Source organism: Photinus pyralis, unplaced genomic scaffold, assembly GCF_008802855.1.
Source record: "Photinus pyralis isolate 1611_PpyrPB1 unplaced genomic scaffold, Ppyr1.3 Ppyr1.4_LG5, whole genome shotgun sequence".
Classification (NCBI taxonomy): domain Eukaryota; kingdom Metazoa; phylum Arthropoda; class Insecta; order Coleoptera; family Lampyridae; genus Photinus; species Photinus pyralis.
In genome coordinates this window covers 42,902,923-42,914,938 of record NW_022170596.1, presented here as the reverse complement: position 1 = coordinate 42,914,938, position 12,016 = coordinate 42,902,923, and the positions used below count along the sequence as shown (strand labels likewise).

Here is a 12,016-nt window from a genome sequence, read left to right as displayed (position 1 = left end):
AGCGAAGAAAATGTACTTGGATTTAAAGAGAAAGGTACATTCAATGTGCAAGAGTGGAAGTGACTAACTGCAACTGCAGAGATATAAAATCGATGAAATTGCCGATTACCATGCGTTGATAATCATTTCGAAACGTGCGAAAATAGACGAACTTTGTCCCAACGTCAATCTACAATGTTCCGTCACCGGGAAATGAATTTTTCATAATTAAAATATGCAAGGCGTTCTATTTGTGCGTTCAATCAACCGGCAATAACACAGTGCTCTTAATCTTATCGATAGTTTCAAAGACACTTGAACTTTTTATATTCTCTACGACGCAGTTATGAATGAAAGTGATAAAGCCCGCTACACACGACTTTTACTCGACGACCTTAAGATTAGTATAATGCCAAAAACCGTACCTCCTTCTCATTGGTTAGATCCTTATCTTCAGGTAGGAGCAAGTGGAACTCCAAAATACGCTCATCCAATCTTTCGTAATTACTCGTGCTCTCTGGACACGCGCACTTCGTCCTCGGAAATCGGCACCAATCTGAAAAAGAACGGTACAGTTAACCACACAATCATAAAATCCAATACCTAAGCGTTTAAAATTAACTACATAGGGACTATCCAGTATTTTGGATACGGCGTGCTGCACTTCATTTTTGAACGTCCGCGACGGCGAAACGCGATTTTCCATGGCCGACGCGAAGGGCGGACAGCATATATCAACAATAATGTTATGGAATTTCCGAACTAACCGAAATAAATTAACGTCATCTATTAAACTCAATCAATTAGATATGTTACTTACAAAAAATACGTCTTGATAAGTAATCGTCAAATTTCGTTTCTAATCGCGCCGACGCATTTTAAATAGGCATCAGATAATGAAAAGGTCAATTATTGGGTCACGTGCCTTTTATATCGTTCGATAAGACAAAAGTATACAATCAATCAAGGGCCAGCGAGTCCCGTCGCCAGATTGGGTGGAATGTTTTGTGGAATTTCGCATTTGGTAGTGTAGATAAACAAACATATCATGGAAATCGGGGTGAAGTTCGATATAACGAGATAATGGTGATATCGTTAAAAGAACGGGGCGCTTTTTTTACAAATAAACTGTAACCTTACATTTTAGATCAGTCGCACCGCCCTGTGCAGTAAAAATGATAGATAGACATCAGGCGTACAATACCTATTAGACCATAACTACAAAGAATGGACGAAGGAATGTACAGGCTGTTTCAAATGCGTGGCGCACCATTTGAATCTCCGTAACGGTGGAAGATACAGTCTAGGTTAAATGAGGGCAAAGATACCCCTTTTGTAACTAAAAAAATGGATTTAAAATGTTTGAAAAACCTTTGAAGATATCACGGAAAAACTGAACATGACAAATTTCGTTTCATTGTCACTAATATAAACGGTGGGAAATGGACAGTTCCTGTTCGCACCTTTTATGGGCACTTTTTTTCGGAGATTCGGAATCTGGTATCAGAATTTCACCCTAGATGTAGAAGCTGCAGGCTACTACTTAATTATATCTTATGGACACCATATTGGATTTTTATGGAATGAGATAGAGGACGAAAAAAGAAAAAGAATGAGGTACCACCCACTAATTTACAAGAAAAATTTCGATACAAATGTTTTAAAACATTTTCATTCCTCAACAAAACATCCACCAGTTATCTTGATTAATAAACATTATTTTTTATTTTATTTCTCTTTTATTATCCTCTATCTCAGTCCGTAAAAATCATCTGGCATCCATAAGAAACAAGAAAGTAGGAAACCTGTAGCTTCTACATCTAACCAGGCGTTTAAGCTAGGAAAAATGAAAACTATTTTTGACATTCAGTTTTTCGGTGCTATCTCAGTTACTTCAAGATTTTTTAAAAATTTAAATTGCGTCTTTTTAGACACAAGGAGCACGTTTCATGCCACAACCTACACTGTATGTTTCGCCGTTACGAAGATCCCAATGGTGCCACGAATTTGCACCACCATGTACTACCGGAGAAAATTAATTATTATTTTTTTACTATTTCTGGGAAAAGTCTATTCACTTAAAATCACAGATAGACAAAGAATGGATACCAATTTAAATGCCTTAGCTGTACTTAAAAGTGCCCTCTATGTAGCAGCAGTATAAACATGTCCTTTTCAAAACTGTTAATGAGGTTCAGTAAAATTACGCTTACGAATGTGCTTTAAATTATTGCAGCCACATCTAATGCATAAACCGTAAGCGTAATTTTACTAAACCATCCCTTCTGAAGTTAAATTTTTTTCTGAAAAATAATTATATGATCCACGACTAGCTCTAAATATAAATTTCTGTAACTCAATGGTTCAAATACTAATTTTCTCACTTTTCCCTTATATGTATCTGAAAATCATTTTTTTAACCTCGAGTCTAGCTTCCTAGATCGCAAACAGAAAATAGTTACGGCACTTTGAAATTCAAAACTTTACCATTTCCTTGGGAACACCCTGTATCACTAAACCCAACTTGTTCGTTATGAATGTGTAGCCCGGTTTACTCGGGTTAAAATTATTTCTCAAAGGTATTTCCTAACTTTCAAAAACAAGGTCGCTACGATTTATCAAACTGGGACTTGCTTATGGGGAACTATTGGGAAAAAAATTAATACGATGGCAACATTGACAAAAAATCAAGGTTGTGACATGTAAAAATATAAAGGGTGTTCTATTTAAAAAAACACGAAGACAAAAATAAAAGCTTAACTTTTCGTAAGAAAACCAGCGATAGATGGTAACGATAAAATGTATCGATATTGCATGCATTTTAAACTTTTATTCCGTGCAAATTTGAAAATATAGTAATAATGGAATAAAATATTGTTGTCGAAAATAAGTAGAGGGCAAAGTGTACATAATAACGTTTTCGGTTATTTTGGGCTTTAAGAATGCCCCCAGGAAAATACGATTAAAATACAACAAAAATTGCGTTTTTTTTCTGTTAAAATGTTTTATAGCCTTCTAGAGACTTCATAGAGTCTAGTTGGGATTTGGGGGAGGCACGGTAACATATCTGGCCCATGGCCTATTTGAACTGCCGTTACTTGACGGTCAAGTACTTTATGGATTCCTGAGTTGAAGATTGCCTGACAGTAACAGCATCACGTGCATTTAAAAATCAGGTCTTAGCCATTTTACGTTTGTTTTGTTACCATGTAATTACCCATTCCAAAAACGGAAAAATTACATATAATAAAACCTAATTTCTCGCTTCGTTGTGTTTATTTGTAATGCCCATTAAATTACAATCGTTCGACTGTTATTATCTCTTTATAACTGAAGAATGTTATAAATCTAATTTTAATACCACATATAATTGTACCGTTAAGTTTTATGATATATTGTGCATCGCTGACTTGACGACGATTAAATGAGCTTCACACAACAGGTGTATGGCCATAGATCAAAGAGGGTAATCCTAAACTGATCTGGCACTATAACTATTTTCATTGGCTAGAATTGTGCGATTTCTCTTTTGTTTTTAGAAAAGACTGAGATTGATTATTGTTGCCAAAATACGTCCCAAATTAATGTATTCATTTCTATAGTACTGTCGTGTTACACGATGTCCCAACGAAAATTTGTACCCCCTAAAACTCCAAAAAGTACGCACAAATATTTTTTCACGACTACTGCGGGATACTATCCAAACATGGGCAAAATCTTTCTTTACACAGTTATGCAGCAAACTTTTCACTTATTCATCAATTTGAAAAATGTGCTATTGATATTGTCCATAAATAATTATTTAAAGAGTACATCCAACCCCAATGCCAGACACTTGAATTATATTATGTCTATGGTTTAGCACTTGATTAAAGAATATATTGTGTAGCAATAGCGTAGGGGCTATGCGAAGTTGATTTGATATTGATTACCAAATAATTGAAAATTAATCATATTATCGGTTAGTTCCTTATCAATTAATCAACCTTAAAATCGAAAATTTCTGAATTCAATTTTTGTGATTTGAGATTCTTCCATTAAATCATTTAAAATCGCTTCGGGGCATACCTACATAATAAGTTTACAACCTAATAATTACATGCGATTGTCCATTAATCGATTAATTACCTCAACACCACCCGCTACATAACTAGATTCAATACCTCCTATTTAAGACTGCATCATTCAAAACTGCTTCGATGTATAACACGTTTTCTTCGTTATGTAATAATCACATTCTGTCTAGCCTCTAGCTAGACTTTTAACGTCATTTCACTCGATGTCTCATTCTTATGACGCAAGGGCAAATTTCTAGCTAGATCAATAATATGTACAACCAAGGAGCACCAATTAATCTGCACTTATATAACTTATATTCTCTTTGGTACAAAATATCATTTGTTAGCGATTTTTCCTGGGGAAAACAAATACAATATTGATCTTGGATCATATATATTCCATAGATATAGCCTATAGCTACTAAATCTATGCCAATATATGTGAGAGAGAGATCCGTCGTAGAGTTAAAATTTTGCTTTTGTTTAGTTAACGTAAATTGAATTATTGGTTCTTATCGAGTATTAATAATGGTTTTAGTATACGATTTACTTGATTAGTGTCAGACTTCAGACATTGCTATTGCCTCTTGTTTGCTTGTTCGTTGGTTTGTGTTGATATCTGTTACAGATAAGGCAGAACGCGCCCCTCTGAGCTCAAAAAGCGACCTGTAGTTCAAAGGCAATTTTTTTATATTCGTCGTTTCCTTGATATAACATTTGATTACATACTAGTTTTCAATACAATCGAATTGTAATTACTACACACCATTTGCCCAAAATGGGAGCTTCGCTGAAATTCTGCCCCACATGTCATTTTGTAATCATTAATTCAATCCTATAAAATACTTATTGCTAAATAAGCTATGGCAGATTGTATAATTAAAGGAGAATAAAAATATTTATTTCAAAATTATGGCTCCGTTGTTTTCTGCGGAAGCCCGTTTTGATTTAAATAGCTTTCCATACTACGAGTTGATCCCCTTTTTGATACAAATTGAGTTGAATTTAAACATTGACATCATTTATGAAATCACCCTCGATTGTGACCACAATTATTGTCTATGTTCTACCCTGTCAATATTTTATTTATTTAGCTTATCAAGACCAAAACAAGTATCTCTTAGCCAAGAGATTTTCTTTGTTTGAACTCTGAGCAAACTCTTTAAAACAAAACTGACCGTGACTGAATGTTCAATTACAATGTAATACAAAAGGCTTAAAATTTGCCTTTTAGCTTGAATTCTTTAAGAATGTAACGAGTGGTTTGATTTCGCGCCAAATTTCATTAAAAATTTCGAATTTCTTGTCATGATAGTGCAGGTCACCCTGTATATTTCATTATTTGTTCCGGTTAGAAATTTTGTGTTTGGGCATTTCGGTTCGCTCAAGACTATGGTCCGATAGATTTAATTTCGCTCAGATTTAATTTCGTCGTGGGAAGAGTGCAAAGCTGATTGACGTCATCATGAGTAATGCGAGTTGTTTGTCGTTAGTTTATTCAGCTTGGGCGCCGTCTGGACCGAGAAAAGGAGCGGATGTAACACCGAGCTATCAGAGATAAGGGCCCTTTCCACGTCGTCAACAGAAAACCGTGAGATCAGTTTGGTCAGCAGTTCTTGGAGGTTAATGACGAAGTTAGAGTGGGTTAAGTCTTATTTATCTGAACCAATGGGAGAAGTTCTAGCGGGAGCCATTTTTGTTTTATGGTAATTTGGGTGTGGTTTTTTCATTTCAATTCTGAAGAAGGGGATCGTTTTAGAAAAGACTCGCAGTTAGTACGTCGAGGGGTCAACACGTACTTTGAGTGATCGCGTGTTACAAGAGACTCGCGGTTGGTACGTCGAGGGGTCGACACGTACTTTGAGTGATTGCGTTTTTAGAAGAGACTCTCGGCTAGTACGTCGAGGGGTCAACACGTACTTTGAGTGATCGCGTGTTAGAAGAGACTCGCGGTTGGTACGTCGAGGGGTCGACCCGTACTTTGAGTGATTGCGTTTTTAAAAAGACTCGCGGTTAGTACTTCAAGCGGTCAACACGTACCTTGAGCGAAAGTTTTGGTACACTTGGCGGTTTGAGCCACCGGCTTATTTCGGTTGCTCCCAGTTGCGTGCTTTTTGCACCCGTTCCGAAGTGTTATTTTCTTTACGTGTTGATTTTTTGGCGAAGAAGACCCAGTTTCTAATCAGGTGATATTTGGGCGAACCCTTAAGCTCCACCCCAGTTTACTTTGGATGCAGTGAATCGCGTTAGGATACGTTGTGATTTCTCGAGGATATATAATTCAAAGTGCTGCCCTAGTCCTCAAGGCGCAGAATTTCGGGATCCGCCCCAGTTGGAATTTCCTACTAGTGCCGTAAGGTCATTTGTCGAAGGAGCGCTGCGTTTCGGAGAGATATTTTCCCCAAGAAGAGCTGGTGAAATAATACTTTGAACCATCACAGTTTCCCGTCGGATAGTGATCATAAAAGTTTGTGTTCTGCCGTACCGCTAACTCAAAAATCTGTATTCCGCAGGCGGTCAAAGTTAATAAACTGATAAAATAAAATTAAATACACTGTGCTGTGTAGAAACTTTGGCAACTAGCCGTCTCCCACTCGCCACGCGAAGGATTTCCTGGACTAAGTTTCCGTTCAAACACTAAACTTTGCTTTCGTTCCGAGGAAGGATAGGCACCGTGGATTTTTGTTTCCGGGTATTAAATTCAAGCCACCCCTTAACGAAGTCACAGAGACCTAAGTGTCGGATCACATCCACCCTGTACCAGAGGAAAGAGCAGTTCACAAGATCGGCTGTACAAATGTTGTGAAGGTTAGTCTAATTAAATTTGTAATATTCTGTGAAATTCCACTTTTTGGTAATTAAGCTACAATAAAAATTTTTGAGTTGATTGTTTAATAAAGTCCAATGAACGATTACCAAAGAGTAGGATAAATTTTTGTGTTTATTTAAATAAGTCCCAGCCCACGCTGGATTAAAAAGCTGATTACCTGTTGTTGCAATTTTCAAACTGTAGAGGATGGCCACCCCTTGAGTAAATTAGTTTCACCTGTTAGGATTTTTTAGTTAGTAGTTGTCATTGTTAAGCTAGTGTTTTTACAAGGAGAAGAGAAGAACTGCTAGATCCCTGTAAATTGATTGTATCGCTAATCTCATTTCAATATATTATCTATTTGGTTTCAATGTGCCTGTCTTTCACGAAGAACGAGGGGAAGGAAAGGGAGGAGTAGGAGTTGACGCAGGAGACTGGTAGGCGGCAGTTTAAGGTTTGTTACGCAGTTTCAAAAGAGTTAAAAGCCCACCGATTTGAGTTAGCCGGAGCATTTATTTTTATCGATTGAGCAGCCTAAGAAGAAGACGGTTTGCCTTGCCGGGCGGAACCGATGGTAATTTTCAAGTCCAGAAGGAACCCCCGTAGCAAGAACGTACCAATCAAATTTGAAAAATTTCTTAGTAAACCTTGAAAACAAAATGAAATTAGCAATAAAATCGTCCCAAACGTACACATTCATTCGTTTTATTTTGATGTAGGACATCTAGATTAATGTTATTGATGTGATTAAAAGTTGATCGAAAAGAGAAAAAAAATCTATATCAAATGCGCCATTTAAAAAAATTCAATTGTTTTTCGTTACTCATTTGTTTTCTAAAATAAAAACACCTGAATGCTGCCTTATTATGGGAAATAAAATAAACAACTTTCATATCGAAAAATTTTGTATATACATTGATATTTACCAAGATATATATGTACCTACTATATTCCATAAAAAATAAGCAAGTGGTAGCATTTTGCTTCGACATCTAGCGTGTTATGGAAATTCTGCTAACAGATTCAGATTTTCCGAAAAGAGGTGTCCAAAGACCCCCCAATTTCGACCGTTTAAGCTAGGGGAGACGAAAACGAAATTGGATATCCCAGTTATTTTCAAAGATGCGTTTTTTTAGTCACAAAAAAGAGCCACTTTGTCCCCATTTAACCTACACTGTCTCTCTCATTGTTACGAAGATCCCAGTGGTGAGCAACGAATTTCAATCACCCTGTACCGTAAAATTAATTACCTCGACCAAGTCAAACACTTCCTAAGCACCACCATGGTCAGAGTGTACTGCTCTCAAAGATGACAAGGTTAAAAATTAATTAGGAGTTACAAGCAAAAAAGCGTCCTTGGGTCGTCTAGAATTATATTCTGGTAAGTTTAGTTAATTACGTGTGATAAAGCAAGTGCAAGTAGACGTAGGTAATTATTGATGCAAAGGATAATTCAGTGTAATTTACATTTTGGGTCGAATCCGCCTTTATTATTTTCTTTCAATTAAGACTAATGTTGTAGGTTGTGCTGATTTAGTTATTTGAATAACAAAATCAGATTTAGATTAGGTGATGAATGACATGTAATTTGCGCGCGCTCCTAATTTATATACCCACTTGCCTAACTCAGACTTGAAAACAGCGCAACACGCGCCCAGTAATGATTTTAATTAATCATTACCAGGAAAACATTGCACATATTTATAATTTCGACAGAAAGTGTAGGTGAATGTTTTCAACGAACCGTTGCACCAGTTCTACGTGCCAAAACTGTTATAAATAGTTCGTAAACAACGGACAAATTTGCGATCGGACATATTTTTAGGTAATTTCCCCATAGACAAACCGTTTTCAGTAATTTATGAGGTATGAAATATTCTATTAGCTACCCCTTAGTAAGACTCTCTTATAATCCCATTTGTTTCCGTTTTTACGGACCAATGCACTCGCTCGTGCCGACCGTTTGTAGGTTTTTGAAATCGCCCTGCTTCATTGATAGTATAAGCACAGATAAAGTATATCGAACAACTCAAAACACGTCTTTTAATTACAATATTTTTTTCATTCATAATTAACACAGAAAAAAATGAATTCTGAGCAATCTGAGCTTAGAGCCGAGCATTGACATAGTCATATAGAAAAGTTTTAAACATGTCGCGGGCGGGATTGCACACATTACGTATCAACTTTCGGTATGGAACCCCAAAATCTCTTTATTCCCCAATCGGATTTATTTGTTTTTAATCCATAGCAACAGGTTAACAAATTGGCTGTGACTAGTAAGACACCAGTGGGTGTGAGGGAGCGAGAGCATAATTCTCGTTTTTAAATCGAAATCTTTAATCCAAAGTGGATTGGTAAAAGTAATTTAGGTCGGATCGCGTTGAAGCTCCAAACCACTCCATTTAAGCTTATAGGTATGTTAATACCGTACAAAATAAATGGAAAACTCCTCGCAGAACTTTTAAGTTTCGGAATTTCCACTTTCGATTTATGGTAATAGAAAACGGATAAACACATCAAATATTCAAAACAAGTACGTCGTACCGAAACACAAAATAATGAAAGAGTTTGATTGCGAATCTCACTTTTATAGTCTCCATTCATGAGTTGATAGTAATGTAAACGATAAAACGTATTACGTTCATGACGTAACGCCAGTTATTTAATGGGCCGCTTTACAAACTGTTAGATAAAATCGTTTTCGTGTATATTTTCGCATCGGCAAATTCAACAATTGCTGGGATTTAAAATTTCCCTTAATCGGCTCCATTATTTTACTTTTACAGCGCCTCTTAAAAAGCGGTGTCTTTAATTACAACTTTTAATTCTGACTCCAACTCGAACAATAAAGCACCTACTCCGAACAGATTTCAATAAATTTCATTTTCCAAAGATCAATTGATGCTTTGCGTGGACCTTATTTCGATATATCACCTCCCAGTGTCTTCCCTTTAAACTGTCGTGTTCTAGGTCTCGGTAATGTGTTGAGTGAGTATTGTTCTGGAAAGTATTGTCGATTAAATCCTTCACGACTTCAATATGTAACTGGTGTAACTCATGTACGAACCCTTTGGTTTCTACCCAAATTTAGACACTCTCAAACCACCCGTATTAAGTTAACTCCCCAGTGTTGAATATTACGTTTATTTTACATGGCATCGTTTGTTGTTGGTGATGATTTGTCGTTTATTACGGTTTGCTAGCTTTTCGCATTTTCTTTTAGTTTCCACACTAAATAGCAGTGAAGCTGAGTATAATCTTATTACTATATCGGAATATCAGACTCCTATGCTAATGTCAACGAATAGCCCAAAATAAAAGAGACAATAAATACAAAAGTAAGATAAGGTGTAAATGAAGTCAACACAAGTACTAAGATTTTCGGACCATTTCCGAGAAAAAAGAAGAATTTCCACACCGGAACACATACTAGGATTCTGTAACCGGTCCGTGTAGTTTACTAATTTCATTCTACATCAAAGAAACGATCTCAGATTAGGATTTTATAGCCGCTCCGTGCATAGTGCAACTGAATGGGAGCCAATTTTTAAAGCCGTAGAGGTATTTATGGACAATTGCTCTATGGCGTTGTAGTAGTAGTATTCTCGATTCTTGCCATTCGTTGTTGTCAGTCTCCTTATAGAATTGAACTTGAACTAGTGGCGTGTATTTATTTAATTATGACTTATTGAAGAGGATTTTATGCTCAAGCGTTATTTCATTTTGTATACTTATGTAAAGGCTCAACTTTAACCATCTAATTTTGAATCAAGTTGCTATTGGTGGACACCGAGGGCCAGTAGAATTTAAACTCGTGCCTGAAAGCCCTCAACCTATTAACGTATTGCAGTTCGTTTTGTTTTTATTATACAAGGTGTTTAAGAAAACTTGTTAGTAACTGGCGGTAATCTATTCTGAATGCGATTGGTTCATCATTTATAAATAAACTTAAATATTTCCTATCCATCCGAAGTGTGTTTTATGTTTTTGCGAATGAATGTCGTTTACCCGTTTACTTTACAAGATTGCTTCGCCTCAAACCTCATTTGCTAATATGTATTCTATTACAGTTTACTTGAAAGACAATGACAACCATTTCATAGTTTAATAAAGACTTAGTATTTATCCCTTTACCTTTTTCCGAGTGAGTTTTCTTAAGAGACCAGAAGAAGGTTTACCAATTTTTGTAATTATACCCACTGGCAGTGACGAAGAAATGCCGACAATGCGCGTCACCGTGCTGCCCATCTCACACGAATTCCCGCCGGAAAAGTTATACTTCAATGTTGCCATTTTAGATAGTGTATGGTTGGTTGCCTAAGTGTCAGGAAGCTTTCGATTATCATTACTTCAGTCGTCTAACAGTACGTGAAAATGTTAGTAAATTTAGTGAATTCAAACTCGTGCCCTTTTATAGAGTTTCATGTAGATGAACCCTTTCAGCATAAAATGAAAGTAACACTGAGTGTATAAAAGCGCTAAAATAATAAAATTTCTGAAAACACCGCCGGTTGCACCAATAATGCCATAATGCTTTGTCTAGACAGACTAGACTTCCCCACCCACCAACCCCACCGGTCAGGTGCGTTTTTAACAATCATTCGAAAGTTTTTTTTTTTATTATTCGCTTTTTCGTCCATGGTGGACAATAAGGTTTTGAGGGTCGCTGAGCTTAATCTAAAAGAGGGTGTGCTTCCGAACTATAATCCTCAAAGTTGTAAATTTATAGTGGTATTCGATTACGAACGTAACATGATTCTGTTATTACGTTAATTTAAGCAATTTAAGCCCCAAGAACGTGGTTAATTAATATCGGACCTCTAGTTTCTAACACGTTCTTGACTGGAATTTATAACGAACCCCCAAATACTGCAGATAATCGGGTGGGGTGTTTCCACGTCGAAATGTCGTCACGTTGGCCACGTGAACAAATCGATTTCAAGTTGCAGAGTGCAATAGTGCAGGCGCAGCGTGCAAAACCCGGGAATAACTTCCTGGTGTCTAGGCTAGGGCAGAATGGGAACGGAATGTGGGTCGATTGTCGAGACGGCACACTGGGCCACGGTCGCAATTAAGCTAATTGACTACATTTTATCGACACAAGTGTAATGATTGGTTGCCGTTAATTGGCCGGTATGTCACATTGTTTACTATGTTGGCAGCGGAA

At 36.7% G+C, this 12,016-nt stretch overlaps 1 protein-coding gene across 3 annotated transcripts in view; it reads right to left on the bottom strand.

The window, feature by feature from the left end:
• The window catches only part of LOC116170828 (growth factor receptor-bound protein 10-like), a 188,285-nt gene that overhangs the window by 81,109 nt on the left and 95,160 nt on the right, over positions 1 to 12,016 (bottom strand). For 2 of the 3 annotated variants that reach the window (XM_031487352.1, XM_031487351.1), the window contains exon 2: positions 405 to 535. In XM_031487352.1, the coding sequence (XP_031343212.1) occupies positions 405 to 535 (131 nt within the window). Of the gene's footprint in view, positions 1 to 404; positions 536 to 582; positions 771 to 12,016 lie in introns of those variants that run through there. The other variant, XM_031487350.1, reaches the window with a different exon arrangement.